Raw genomic sequence first — 16209 nt, forward strand, 5'->3', positions numbered from 1 at the left:
GCAGCCTTGAGGTCAGTATATATTGTGTCGACTTGACCTCCTTTGTCCATGGTACGGATGCATTTGACACAAAGAATGTGCAAACTCAAGCCCCGTGCTGCACTGGCTGAACGGGAGACTCGCATTCACTCTCGCTGAAGATCGTAACTTAACTGACGACCGCTTAAAGCACGACAGACAGCTTACCCGTTGTGTGTGTGCGTCTAGTAAGGACGACAGAAAGTGATTATCGACTTAGAAAGGCCAATCAGCCGAGAGAGTGTTGTTCTCGCAATTATCGACTACACGAAGAACATTACAACACGCACACATATCATAGGCACGCACATTTACCTTGCTGTTTTAGGCTGTCACGCTTGTTATCTAGTTAGCACGCACGCACTTTCTAATTTACCTGTGCAGACTAAAATCAGAAAATATTTAATTAAATTATTGGGTCCAATTTACATACATTAAATTGGACCCAATCAATCATGGGCCACACGCACATCCACTGCTGATCACGCTCAAGAAACATTTGATCGTCTCCTTGAGCTTGCTACGAACGCCCTCGGCGGAAGTTCATAATCCCCGAGAATTCTAAGAGATTATCTCGGCCGAGATCAGAATCTCGGCAAATGCATGAGAATCGCAGTAGTCAATTGGTTCTAGCTGAAACAATTCAACACCTCGTGGGAGAATGTATGAACGTCTCCTCTAGCGTGTCGAACCGCATTACTCAAACCGTCGATCGCACATTTATCGTGGCCAACCTTGGACGATCGTCAGGCGATGGATGAAGTTTGACAATCCTTCCGAGTCTCCATTGCCTTTGGCCATCAATTCCGGGATATATTCTGGGCTCCACCTTTCCCAGAAATGATTTTTTAACTGTGTTACATATTTGAACCTCACGTCGTAGGGTAAGTCCGCACTACTCGGGTATTGCGCACCTTCGTTCGCTTCGATGATTGGCCTGCCGATCAGAAAATGTTTCGGAGTTAACGGTCTAAGGTCGTTCGGATCACTCGTTTGATGGGACAGCGGCCTGGAATTTCCGTAAGCAGGGTGCTAAATTCTTCGAAGGTCAGCTTAGCATTCCCCGTGACAATGTTTAGATGCCTTTTTGCATTTTTTATGCCGGCCTCCCAGAGACCGCCCAGGTGCGGTACTCCCGGGACCTGGAAGTGCCATTGCGTTCCTCCCACTGCCAGAAAGTTTGCCATACGTTGATTGTGGTCCGGTGATAGTATTTTTTGATACCAATCCCGCTTTTCTTTGGCCGCCCCTTGGAAATTGGTGCCGTTATCACTGTAGACGTGGCCGACTACGCCTCGCCGCACAATGAATCGCATAAACGCCGCCAAGCACGCTTTCGTCAAAGAGAGCTATGTAGCCAGTGCTCGCGCCTCGTCCTAGTCATTCAACGATGTTGATTGGACTGCCGTAGTCTACGCCACAGTAGAAAGATGGGGGTGATTGCTGTAATCGATCTGGGGGGAGTTGGTCCATAACCTGCTGCACGATGCTTCGATTTGTGTTCGCCTTGAAGCAAGGAACGCAGTTCTAGGCTGCGTTCTTTGCTAGATTACGTCCTGTGGGAACCCAAAAAGTACGCCTGAAGTGATCTAGAAGTGCCTGCGTTCCTAATTGGCGGTTTCGATCATGCGCCTGTTGGAAAATAAGTTTCGCAAGCTTACTTTCCGGTGGTAGAATCCATGGGTACTTCGCATCGTACGGCAAATTCGATCTTGCCAGCCTGCCGCCCACCCTGAGCAGTCCTCCATCCAAAAAAGGTGTCAATGGCCACAGATTACTCTTTTCTGGCAGCGAATCTCCCTTTTGCAGCGCGGTGGTTTCAGCGTCGTAGGCTTGATATTGCGTATACCGTGTCAGCTTACGTTTTGCAGCCGCATACAACTCGCTTCTCGGAATGGTGGGTCGGTTGATCGGACACACATTTGATTTAAAGCTCAACAGCCGGGAACCGGTGTTGCTTCTGTTGTCGACTGCTCGCAGATAGACCACCGCTCCATATGCTAGCTCCGAAGCGTCACAGTATTCATACGGGAATAGGCGGGTTGGTTGATCGATGCTCATTATGACCCTCACTCGCCAAACTTCTCCCAAATGGGTCAGGAACATTCTCCATCGTTGGTTAAAGCTGGGCGGCAGTAGATCGGACAAATTGCAGCTGATCTTTCAGATCTCTTGCATGAAGGCTTTGGCTATGTTGATGACTGGTCCGATAAACCGAGTTGATCGAAAATTTTGGCGATCGTGGATAGAATCTGCCTTTTACTGCGTCGTAATTCGCCTGGAAGATGAATATGTCTCCTCGACACTGCCATCTGATTCCTAGAAATTTAAAAGTAGCGTAGTCCAACACCATCTCCGTGGTATTCCTTCAAGAATGGTCATTTCGTTGGAGGCCCACTTTCGAATCGGAAAACCGCCTCTTGCCAGCATTGTCGTCAGCTGCTCCCTTTTCTGCCTAGCCGCTGCTATGGAAGCTGCCCCGGTCCAACAGTCGGCTATGTAAAAATCGTCTGTACATTCTTGAGCTACGGGAAAATCGGGACCTTCATCGAACATGAGTTGCTTGAGTGTCCTAGTTGCCAATAATGGTGCGCACGTCAAACCAAAGGTTACTGTATTACAAGAGTATTCCGCCACCTTGCGACCCGGCTCTTGCCAGATCATTCTTATTCGTTCGTTGTCTTCTGATGAAACACGAACCTGGAGATGCATCTTTCCGATGTCCCCCGATAGCGCCACTGGATGCCGTCTAAAGTTGAGAAGTATGTGATACACCAATTTTTGTTTAACTGGCCCCGTCATTAGTAGATCATTCAGCGCAACACCATTCTTGGTTTTATTAGCTGCGTTGGACACCACCCGGAGTTTGGTGGTGATACTCTCCAATTGGACCCCATGGTGTGGCAGGTATAAAATCTGTGGGGCCTTCGTTAATGGAGCCGCTTGACTAATGTGACCCGCAGTGATGAACCCGTTGATGATGAACCCGTTCGGAAAGTTTTCTTTTCTCTGGATCCCTTTATAGTTGCCTGAAAAGTGAGTTAAATTTCTGTAGCGCCTCGTATCCCGTTTCGACCATTCCTAACGGGTCTCGCTTAAAGGGAAGTTTGACTACATTTCTACCAGTGTGATCTCTGGTGATTCCAAAGGATGGCAACGCTGCTAGCTAAAGGTGCTCGCGTTTCGGTCCGCGCTAATTTGTAAAAATTATCACGTCATTTAAGTCGAGTTTGCGTATAATTGTGTTTTTCCGGTGACAATGATTGGTGCTTTCTAATTTTTGTGGGAATATCAGGGTTCCTCATCAAAATAGTGGAAGATTTCGAATTTTTAATTCAAGCATTTTGACTTGAACATGGCTTAAAAAACATGATCGAGTGTGTGTGCATAATTTGGAAAAGGCTGAGAAAGTGGCAAAATCTAACAATCATGTACATGTGTTAGGGTGTGTGAAACGAGAAAGGATGGAAGAGTAATGTCAAAAATGCGATCATTTAAAGTTGTATATCGATGCAACGTTTTTCGTTCGCATAGACGCCAATGTGTTTGTGTGTCTTTTTCTTTCGCCAAAGAAATCACCGTGTGAAGTGCAATTGGGGGCATGTGAATTAATATTTAATATGTATAATGCTGCTGATCAGAATGGTCTTGAATTGGGTAGTTTATATGAGGGGAGGATTTTCAATCGAGGTAGTAGAGATGGTGAATTTAAAAAGATATTGTCTGCAATACGTGAAATTACGCTCCTTTTTTGATTGGTGTCGACGGTCAGTGGTGTTCTGGGTTGCGTGTGTGTTAACCCAGGTCGCGGTCTGTGACCTCGGAATCCGATTGTGGGAGTTTTTGAACTCTTCACACAATGCAGAGTGTTGCAGAGGAGGCGTGTTTTGCACTCGAATGCCAGATAGATGGAGATCTGTTTGGCAAGGCGAATTGCGCGAAATCTCTGAAATCGCGAATAAGTTCATTCATTTTGTTTTGGTGTGCTCGGCGTGTTCGGTGAGCGTGCAAAGTATGGATATGGGAAGAAGGAAGGATTAGCGGGGGCAGAACAAGATAGCTGATTTTTTCTCAAACTGTGCACTGTGCGATGTTTTTTGGATAAAGGGTCGAGGGTGTGTTTGTGCAAGTTTTAAAATTGATACCTAGAAAAGTCTAACAGCTTCGAGAAAGTGTGCTTCCTGATAGTTGGAACACCCCCGAATTGGGAAAGCATTGGGATTGTGTTTATAAGAGTACCTACACAGTGAGGTAATAGCAGGTTTTTTTCTCGTGCATATCTAGGCATTGTCAGTCAGCTTAGAAGGGGTTTTTAATTTGCTCATATCATATTATCACAAGCATGGTTGGTCCGCATTTCTCAAATCTGACAGTGCGCTGTGTAAATCGCACCGTTATCTTCTGCAATTTGTAGAGCACCACACTTTATTCCCAAATGCTCTACACTCGTTTCCTAGTACAGCCGAAGCCAAGTGCCGAGCAAAACCGGTGCCCCAATAGCAAAACTACTGTGTGAGCAGGAGAAATCCCGAAACACACAACTGAAAGGCATTTTTTTCCTTCTCTTCCTACCACAGCAGGCAAACAAACACCACGAAACGATATTGTTTTTCTTCTTCCTTTTTTGTTGGGAAAGAACCAAGCCTACTGAGTTGCTTTTGCGCTGCTCCCCTACACTTAAAGTGATGATTTTTTTTCTCTTGCTCTCACCCTGGCGAAGCGTCCTCTGCTCTTTGATTGGGTGTACGCCCGGCGTCTTAACAGAGCAGGGCAAGTGTTCAGAACGAAAAGTTCACTGAGTTGCAAGCCGCTCGGGGAGAAATGGACAACCATGATCACAAGAAAATGATTTCAAGATGGTGGAAATCGTTACCGTACATGTATGACAATGACACGTTAGGAAGTTTTTGCTCTTCTAGTTTTAAGCGCGCGATAATCTTCGGTAAGTTGCACTGGTGTTAAATGCATTGTACGGGTATGACAATGACACGTTAGGACGTTTTGGTCTTCTTGTTATAAGCGCGCGGTAAAATTCGGTGAGTTGCACATGTGCCAAGTGTATTGTACGTGTATGACAGAGCCACGTTAGGACGCTTTGCTCTTCTCGTCTTAAGCGTGCGGTAAAATTCGGTGAGTTACACCGGTGCTAAGTACATTGTACGTGTATTACAATGCCACGTTAGGACGTATTTTCTCTAAATAAAAACGCAACGATCATTAAATATTTAACTTTTTTTTGATCACATCCTTTCCCAAAGGGAATCCAAATTTTATTTACCTTCCCCACTAACAAACCACCCTTCTTGTGATGACCGTGGAGATTTAGAGGTGTATTCGTTCTCTAGTAGCAACGGAAGTCTAACTAACAATCCTTCTCTTTCCTCGATGAACCGTAAGGACGTAGCCGGCGCCGTTATTGACCATATAAGATAAGGAACTTTCAAAACGTGTACACAGACAATGGTAAGCTTATCCCAAGCCCTATTTATTTGGTTCTATGTACAATTTTGATGGATCTTGTCGATCACGGAGTAGCAACTACTTAAATGTACGGTTTATCTATGCTCAAACTCAATTTCTACCAGTGTGATCTCTGGTAGAATGTAGTCGATAGTGATCCTCACAACGCTGTTCTACATCGGTGAGGATTGGCTGCGGAACTAAGGTCTCTAGTTCCCAGAATCGTGCAACCAGCTGATTTAACGAAAGTGGTGTTTTATCGCGCGGTAACGTAGTTATCAGACTGAGAGCAGTTTTGTTCTCCGGCCTTCCTGTATGATACTCACCGGCCACCACCCAACCCAATAGGGTTTGTTGGAGTACCGACTTGAACGGTCCAAGTGGATTTTGGCTGCCTTCCAGAAGCTTGTAAAACACCCCGGCCCCGATAAGCAAGTCGATGTTCGCTGGAGTGTGGAAATTCTCGTCCGTTAGTGACAGATCTGGTTTCAATCCCCAACCGCTGACGTCGCATGTTTGATTGGGTAAGCTGCCAGAAATGGTTTCAAAGATGGCACACTCGATGGTTGCCTCGAGTGTCGGGATCCAATAGTGCGTAGCTTCGTTGCCATTCCGGAGATCCCTTTCAGAGAAATGTCTATGCGATATGTTCGCAATTGCAGTCGTTCCACGAGACTGGCCGTAACAAAAGATGCCTGTGACCCGGAATCCAGAAGGGCTCGATTTGGGACGCGTTCTCCGGTGGAACACTAGGCCCAAATGACGGCTGTAGCGAGAAAAGTTGTCCGCCGCGACATGGTTTACCGTTCCGAAGGACCGGTGCACCTGAGTTGGCACCAAGCTGTCGTACAGAAGTTTGTGGTGACGTTGGTTGCACCGCTTGCATTTCCTCGCGTCACGTGGGTCCGTTCCATGGCCTGAGCGCAGGCAATTGGTACACGATCCCAGTTGCCGAATGGTTTGGAGTCTCTCTGTTGGAGAAGGAGCCTTGAAAAAAAACTTCGGTGCGTTCTAGGTACATTCATCGCGTTTAGTATCGTAGGTTCTGGTGCGATCGGTGCCCAATTCCCTAATGATAATGAATAGCTCTCGTCAGCATTGGTCGGAAGTTTGGGTTCACCATCGTATGGTTCTGGTTCCCGCTTTTCCTCCGTCCGCAGTAGAGCCTTCAGTCAACAATAAGAGGAGGAATTATAAGTCGTTTAAGGAGGGATTGGGTCTCAACTCGTGCAGAGAAAAGGTATGTGTACGTTAAGTCATTACGAGGAGGGGTCGGATCTCGAGTCGTTAGAGGAGAGATCAGGCCTCGAGTCGCCTAGAGGAGAGGTTTGTGAGGGAGCCTCGAGTCATTACGCGAAGATGTCGGTTCTCGAGTCGTTAGAGGAGAGTTCAGACTTGAGTCGTAATGATCAGAGGTGTTGCTGAAACTGGTCCTAATAATAAGTATTGCCTTGGAGCGTACGAGCGCGAATATACCTCCCACTATTAAAGAATAGTGCTGAACCGTTCAAGGTGGGAATCAAGGTCTGTGGTCCCAGATGGAGTGTATGCCGTAGGAGGTACAATGTTACTCATAGCATTGTATCGTGAGTCGCCAATCGCACCCACGGACCCAGAGTAGCAAGAAATCGGGTTCAAGATCGGATCCGAGAAAGCTAGATCAGGATTATAATCTGCGATCAGGATCCAGAATAAGCATCAGAATCCACCGTTAGAGTCCACGATCAACGGCCAGATCCAGTAATTTAGATCCAGAATTATGGCCCACAGTTTGAGTCTAGTATCAGGATCAAGATCCGAGAATCCAAAATATGAGATCAGAAACTAAGATTTTCCAAGAAATTCAGGATCAGGGTAAGAGTTTAGGATTGGGATCCATCATCACTAGAGATCAGGATTTTTAATCCAGAACCAGATCACGTTTCGGAACAAAAAGTTCATCTAGTTTCTTTTCAAATTTCGGAGTTGTTTCAGGATCTTAATTAAAATCAGAATTTGGAACAAAATGACAGTAATGCTTCTCCTTCTTCTTTTTTTTCTGTGTACCGAGTCAGCTGATATGCATAAAATAGTCTAAACCAAATTCTTATAATCAGTTATGACCTTTTAAAAAGTTTTCATTTGCACCTTCTAAAAGTGAATCGAAAATCTGAGCCTGATATGAAGAATTTGATACATAGTTTTTAATTTTTTGAAGCATTGTTCAGTACAATAAAGAACAAATTTTTCTTTTTTTTTTAAATAATGACCCGCATAAAACTCAAGACTGTGGGTTGTAAAAGATCATGCAAAAAGTAGTGGAATGAGATTTGTTAAAGTTCTATTTAGTAAATATTTATGTATCTAAAAAATCAGCGCATTCACCGAAAATAAGAAAAATATGACTCACCTGCTATTGCCAGTTGTTTGATGAAGAAGTTCATCCGAGATTTGCGATTTTTGTTTAAAAATAGCGTTACTAACACAGCCGTATTTCCTAGCACGATCACTACAAACAGGATCCATAATACTGCAAATTGCTCAGTCTGGAATGAAAAATGTGAAAATAAGAAATAAGTTATGTCATTTTGTTATTTTCATTAAAATAATGCATTTGATTTGGTCAGAGGTCCTCACAGAGGACTCAAAAATTCTTAATTTAAATTATTTATTCATTAGATAACAGAGGGGAACCAAATTTTGTAGAATGAATTTTCCTACAATATATTTTACTGCTTTAACCCTCTAGGGCACAGACTGCTTTCAATAAAATCAGCATAAAAATTCAGGAAACTCCACACTTTTGCAATGGCTTACATATCGTTTAGGAGTATTGCTAGATAAATACATGGAATTCGATATGCTATTTCAACGACGTTATTTTGCAAGTTTTGACTTTAAACTTGCCGAAGAAGTCGATTAAATAGCAAAACAATATATCACGGTGATTAAACACAACTTCACGAGGATTTGTAATAAAAAATGTGGCTCGGTCACGCGGAAACTCGGATAACTGGAGCTCGGGGAAACGGGGTTCTACTGTACGTTAATCTAACAATTCATACTGATGAACTCTGTTTGACATTCAGTTTTCAAAGTTACAGCAAAAATAAGCTTAAAACATGAAAAAACTGAAAATAGACCTATTTTCCTTAATATTGTAGCCCCAAAAAACCTTGGTCCATGTGTTTTTCGATCTAAAAAAATTATTGACAGTTAGGGCTGAGAGTTAAAATAATTCTGGATCGATTTTTTGAGAAAATAAAATCCTAAGTTTGGTAGGAGATATGAAACAAAAACCTCGTCTATGAGGCGGGGTTGTGAAACAACGAAAACAATTCGAAAAATATGTTCAATATTAACTTTTCATATATGTAAGTTGAAATACCGTCAAACGGGGTATCATGCAACAGCAGGGGCAGATGCAACATTTATATAACACCACACTGAACCAATTTTTAATTTAATGTATTATAATAAAATTAACTTGTAATGATAACAATTTTTTTTGTTTCGATTACAGTCGTTTTACCATCATTATGGCATTCACGACTTGATCAACGTTACAGTTGGCGGATCGTTATTGAAAAACTTATCCGGTACAACTGTGTACGATGTTTACTCTTGGGCTTGAACTCGCGGACATCGGCTCAGGAGACAACAGACTTGCCAACTGAGCTATATCACAAGCCCCAATGATAACGAAATGATGATGACATAATTTCTCGCATCTTAAGCTAGTTTTTTAAAGAATTATATTTTGATATAAAAATTTGAAAAATTGAGCAATAATTGTACAAATTTTAACATTTTTCAATGTCGAAAAAAACTTTACCCAGTATGACGGATTGGCTTGATAATATTACCTACAAACTTTTTACTGGTTTCCTCAAGCTATACCAACACTGTTGGTGTAAAAATATTTTTCAAACAATCACCCAATTTTTTTAAACAGATATTTTTATAATTCAGTTAGGTGTCTGGGGTAAATGCAACAAAATGCAAATCAAAGAAATACGTTGTAAATCTTGTTTCCATGTGCTGGAATATGTATGTTTCGCATCACGCGTTTGAAACCATTGAAATTTCATTCATCCAAACATTTAGTTTTATGATTTCAGCTTTTAGAATTTTTCATAGCATTATTTAACTCCTAAAGGTATGCAGAATCCTTATTTTCAGAAAATGTGAAAATTAGATTTTACAGCCAAAAAAAATTACTGCAATTGGTGTTTTCATGCGTAATGGTCTTTTAATTTTAAAAACTATGAATTTTCATACGTGTTCATAAGTTACCATTAAAAACAAAGTTTGAAGCAAGTTACCCCATTTTCTGAGGAGAGTGAAATGTTTTTAGAAAATTAAAAATAACTGAAAAAACCAATAATTTTTCTAACTGCACCAATTTGATTTCCCATCGTCCTTAAAACTTTTGAGGCAAAAGGGGTAGGATTAACTATGAACATAAGTTTTTTAGATGCCATTTAAGTTGAAAAGTTTTGCATGTTGTCCCCAGTTGACGATATCTCATTTCTTTGTGGTAATGATAATAAAATATAGCTATGAGTCAGTCTAAAAATTTTTCAAAAATTAGGATAAAAATGTTGAAGTGTGTAATAACTGCAACCGAAAAAGTACAAAAAAAATGTCTTAGCCCCTGTATTTATGCAATTTTTGAAAAAAAAATTGACAGAAAATTTCATTATCCATATTTTTTTTTTGTAGAACAAAAATTGTTTGTAGTTATAAAATTTAGCTTATGTGAAGTTTTCAGTGAATAAAAATGCGGTCTGAAGGGTTGATTGAATAAACTAAACCTCAATCTGTCTTTTCGTACCAGAAATAATAAAGTCAATATTAGGCAAGTAAGAAATTTCTGGCAAAAATCCATTCATATATTATGTACACTGTATCAAAAAACTGTCCGTACAGCACGTACTTTGAAATCCAAACAATAAAAAAGTGCACTTTTTCAGTCAATAAAAATACTACAATAACATCATTCGCTGCAGAAACTAGTCCTTTTTGTAGATCAGTAGTATTAAATTTTTTTATGAATTAACTGTAGTGTCTAGCAGCGTCCTGCTGGTGGCTCGTGCCGAACACGACTGACTCCCCGATGGCTAGGTGCCGCACACAGGGGTAAATGATTCTAATAAGCGATCAAAATTATTTGCGGACAAACGGTAAACGATAGACATTTGATGTCTTCGCAACATTTTTATATTTTTTGATGATCTATCAAATTCTTAAAAGAAAAAAGTGATTTTTTTACCTGGAAGGGAGATGAAAAAATTATTTCTTTAAATAATTAGTTTAGCGTCTTGATGTCCTCACAAAAGTTGTAGATCTTATTATTTTGAGCAACTTTGTTGAAGACATCATAAAGATCGCATGAAATTCAAAAAAGTTACGAGCATTTAAAAAATAACGAGAATTTTAACAAGTAATTTTGAGTTTTTATTTAATATCTTTTTAAGTACACGATTTACAAACTTGGTATATTTGAAAAAGTTGTTCAAATTGTTAAAACACACAATTTTGTAGAACATTTTAAATACATATTTCAACTAAGAAAGGAGATATACTGCAAAATATCCAAAATAATGCCTTTTTTCAGTAAGTTATAACCTTAAGAGTTCGGACGAGTTCGGATAATTTTTTGAGTGGATTTTGTTGGTCAAGTTATTGGCTTTCCATTGATATATAAATTAAACATTAGTTTTGAATAGATTTTCTGCAAACTAGCAATCAATAATGAGCTTTTTCCGCTTAAAATTCGAAGAAAAAAAATCTCAATTTTTCCTGTTTTTAGAGGAAAAAGCTCATTTTTGATTGCTTGTTTGAACAAAATCTATTCAAAACTAATATTTAATTTATATATCAATGGAAAGCCAATAACTTGACCAACAAAATCCACTCAAAAAATTATCCGAACTCGTCCGAACTCTTAAGGTTATAACTTACTGAAAAAATGCATTATTTTGGATATTTTGCAGTATATCTCCTTTCTTAGTTGAAATATGTATTTAAAATGTTCTACAAAATTGTGTGTTTTAACAATTTGAACAACTTTTTCAAATATACCAAGTTTGTAAATCGTGTACTTAAAAAGATATTAAATAAAAACTCAAAATTACTTGTTAAAATTCTCGTTATTTTTTAAATGCTCGTAACTTTTTTGAATTTCATGCGATCTTTATGATGTCTTCAACAAAGTTGCTCAAAATAATAAGATCTACAACTTTTGTGAGGACATCAAGACGCTAAACTAAGGTTGCCAGAATTTTTTCCACTCCCATCCGGGCCTAGCAATTCCGGGCATTTTTTTCAAAAAAACCTGGCAAAATCCGGGCATGAATTTCAATTTTTCAAATCCAAAAACCGGGCAAAAACCGGGCAAAATTTAGGTGTTATCATATATAAAAGCAAAGAAAAAATGCAAAAAAAAAAAATTAATATTTTGTTAATGTAATTGCAGACTTCCAAAAGTTTTTGAAACACTTAAATATTTAAAGGTTTATAAAAGTAAATCAGCGAAATTATTTGAAACAACAGTTGAAAATTTCCATACCGTTAATCGATTTTGCTGAAACTTACTCAAAAACTTTAATTTTTTTTTTGGTTTCTTTGTGAAAATTGTGAAAAAATCCGGGCAATATCCGGACTTTTTTCATGATATCCAAGCAACCGGGTTGGACCGGACTTTCTCGAAATTTTTCATCAAATATCCGGGCAAACCCGGATAAATCCGGGCAATCTGGCAAGCTTACGCTAAACTAATTATTTCAAGAAATAATTTGTTTATCTCCCTTCCAGATGAAAAAATCACTTTTTTCTTTCAAGAATTTGATAGATCATCAAAAAATATAAAAATGTTGCGAAGACATCAAATGTCTATCGTTTACCGTTTGTCCGCAAATAATTTTGATCGCTTATTAGGTTCATTTACCCCTGTGTGTGCCGTCACTCGTTATTCCTTGCGTTCAACCACGTATATGTGTATGGATGTGGTTATTTACAGGGTTGTACTCTGAGGTGCTATTCACGGGGTTGTCATCAGTAGTACGATACTACATTCACTTTCCTTTTTTAATTGCTTTTAAGAACAATGATTCACTTATCACTCTTAGTTCGCTTAGTGGTCTTCAATTGAATTTTGTGGATCCCGGAGTTTTTGTTACAACTGGAAATACTTCTAAAACAAAAGCTCAAGTCGCTGAACTTTGGGCTGGATTCTTTTTTTTATGTAATACTCAAATCTTTTAATTCCTGCATTCCTTTGCAAAAAAAAGATATTCTGCTTTAAGCTCGCAACATCAGCCTTGAATTATTATTGTTTCTTTTTTCAATAACTTATTTCCTTCTCACAAACCACCACATTCAACTTTTTGATTTTTTTTTTTAATTCCGACATTTAAATTGCCTCATTTCTCATTTGTCTGTCAAATACCGAAGTTCTGAATCGCCCCTTTATTTTTTTTATCTACTTGCACCATTTTTCTTCAAATATTAATAACAAGGATTCTATAGTATTTTCAGTAAATTCATTAAAATTTAAAGATTTCCAATTCCGTTTTCTGTCTTTCAGTTTGATTAAACTAAATTTTGCTCTAGTTATCAATTTAAAACTTACAAAATTCTTGCGGTTCCAAACTTGCATTTCCTTTTTTTCCAACATGAAAATTCAGCCTTCAGATTCAATTTCCAACGCTTTACATTTCATATCCAGCTGTCAAAATTTACACGATAAATTACAACTTCAAACATATCTACAACATTCATTTATTAAGTGCTTATTTCTTATTTTAACATAAATTTTCATGCTCTTGTAGATTTTCTTAACACAATTTTCAGCAAGGAGATGTAGAGGATGTTTTCTACAATATCAAAATGATGATTTAGCTATTATGGTTTTGCAACTTGTATTAGTAGAATTGAGTAGAATTGCCAGTAACTATTCAACATATGTATTTCACTAAACTGTATAGTACTTCAATCGTGTTTCTTATACCGTAGTCGTTTTCTCCGTTTCGTTGAATATTTTACTACACTCGCCAAAACGAACACAAATCATCGTCAGTGTATTGCTACCTCACTCACCCACACGCTTATTCGCAACACTGACAGAATCTTCAGTGCACCACCGCACCGTCCACTTTCTGTTAAAATCTTCTCGCTAACTTTCAGCTACTCAGTTCAGAGTGGCGGTTACTCAGTTGTCGCCAAAACCGCACCTACTCAGTTCTGACTAAACGGCCTTTACTCAGAACTGACTAACAGCCCTTTTCGCAACAACTGAGTCATGGTTACTCAGAATGCGCGAATAATTCTGAAGCGGTTATTGGCCGCTTTTTTCATGCTAGAATAACTAAAACCTGTATTATTATTCAGACAAATGATGGATTTGTTGATTGATGAATAATAAAAGTCAAAATATTGTTCATACACCTTTATTTTAAAAAAAAAATCCGCAAACTTTTTGAATTTTTTTTTTGCCCGTCGGGTTTCGTCTCCCGGGCCGGGACCGATTATGCCGTACTATGCCGGCAAATCTATTTGGACCATCATCACTTCGTCGCAGAATTCTGTAATATAAATAAAACCGTATCAACATCTAGAAATTACCTTTAAAATCAATATATTCACCATTTAAAATTTCAAGTTTTTACTGCACAAAACCAACCAAGTTCAACCGCCTCGCACAAACTGTTCAACATTTACTCAGTTGTCGCCTTCAAGCACTCGAGTTCTCTGAGTGACGAATTTCCTGCCGTCTGAGTAATCTTTCCGCTGATTTCTGAGTTCATTAAGATCAGCCGTCGGCTGCTTCATACATGTGGCGACGTCTGAGTAAAAGGTAGCCGGGCTCTGAGTATTTCAAATTTAGCGAGTTGTGCACTACCGGTGCAAAACTGAACACATAAACGAACACGATGATAGCAAAAGTGCAACACTGTTGGTGACATGATACAAAACTGGTCAAAACTAATACTTTAACTTGATCCTTTGTTTCAACAACACTCCAGCGTATCACAAACTGATAAAAAAAAAACATAAATCTGATCGAAACCCAATTTTCCAATGTTTGCTACAAAATCTACGGAATTCATCAAATTCACCCACGCTTTTCTCGTCAACTGGAAAAGTTAGAACATTTTAGCAACTCCCATTTTACTGCTGTTAAAACTAAATTTCAAGCTGCCAATAGTATTTCAATTGAAAATCCTCAACGGAAGGCTAGAATAAACTAACATACATCAAGAAAATTTAATTCCCGGCTTTTACTTTAAAACTTTGTTTTGCTTTTAGTACTTTAGATTTTCCGCTTGCATATCAATTTCAACATTTTTTTTTCATGCAGTTTTTTTGTAGTTCTTTTATCTGTTAAGTCTCACAATTTCAATATAATCTTTCAATGAAAATATTCTTATAAAAGCAAAGCATCAATTTTCAACTGAATCTGAATCCAAAGTATAACTATCTTGAAAACTCATAATTTAAAATTTTTCTCATTCCCATCGATTTGTTGCTCGCAAAATTCTATTCTTAGCCAATCCATCATTTATATTCTATCTTCTTTCCTCCCATTAAAGCACGTTATTCTGACCAGGAGGGTACCATTTTAATAATAAAGACATCCCTGGATTTCAAGATTCATCTCTCACACCTGATCTATAAACAAGATACATTTTGTTTCATATACTACTTTTAGAAATTCATGTTCGACTATGTGATACTTCATTTCCAAATTGAACTCTTTCAATTTCCATATTTAGATTACAAGAACAGGTCATTTCTGTACTCTCTTCCTGCATTCAGCATTATATTTCAAATTTTCAGGTTTCAACAACAAATTTGATAAAATATTTTGTGTAACTTATTTTATTACGATTTTACTGGAATAAATTAGCTTACAAACTTCAAGTTATAAATTTCAAGCTATTCACATACAATTTCTAGAATTTATCGACATCACTTTTTCAAAACAATGTTTTCCCACTTGTCAACAATCAACATTGAGCAGCAAACATCAAACATAAGGAATTGTATCTCTTAACATCATCAACTTTCAACTTTTAAACTCTAAGGTTTATTTATTTCTTATTTACCATTAACATCCACCACTATCAAACTGTTTATTTCTATTTCTTTTTCCAACTTTTGAATTTGCTGTTATTATTTTCCAACCTTCCGCTTTCAATTCCATATTTAAGATTGATACTCCAAATTAACTTCGCTCAATCAGTTTTTTTTCCACGATCCAGCAGTTGTCAGAATCAGATTTTACAACTTTTCATTCGGAATAAACATTTAAATATTCCAAATTTCACAGTTTCCAACAGCAAACCTTTTGCACTTCTAAAATTTTCCATTTTTAATATACAGAACCATTATCATAATCCTTCTCAATGAACTCCTTCTCAATTTCATTCAACTTATGAATTTACACGCTACTTTTCTAACTTGACCTCAATATCCAAAGCATTCCATCATTTCTTTTATCATTTTTCTAAATAGAAGATTCTTAGGCATTTTCTGAATAAGTCAAACAAACTGGCAGCCCTTTTTAACAGCATTTGATTACCTCCGCAGCTTACTTCGATTGGCTCTGTTTTACACGGAAAAATTGACTTATTCATAAAATGTGTTGCAATCAAACTTCCGAAAATCAATCATTTTCACTGAGCCATGCTTGACTACATTCAGAGCCAAAAAATCGAAGCAGTCAAATTTTCCTTCTTCAACCAA

At 38.4% G+C, this 16209-nt stretch overlaps 1 protein-coding gene across 1 annotated transcript in view; it reads right to left on the reverse strand.

The window, feature by feature from the left end:
• Positions 1–16209, reverse strand: part of LOC129758367 (cardioacceleratory peptide receptor-like) — a 309792-nt gene that overhangs the window by 36993 nt on the left and 256590 nt on the right. Inside the window, exon 4 of the mRNA XM_055755868.1 lies at positions 7868–8003. Coding sequence (XP_055611843.1) covers positions 7868–8003 — 136 coding nt within the window. The remainder of the gene's footprint in view (positions 1–7867; positions 8004–16209) is intronic.

Source organism: Uranotaenia lowii, chromosome 3 (assembly GCF_029784155.1).
Source record: "Uranotaenia lowii strain MFRU-FL chromosome 3, ASM2978415v1, whole genome shotgun sequence".
Taxonomy (NCBI): domain Eukaryota; kingdom Metazoa; phylum Arthropoda; class Insecta; order Diptera; family Culicidae; genus Uranotaenia; species Uranotaenia lowii.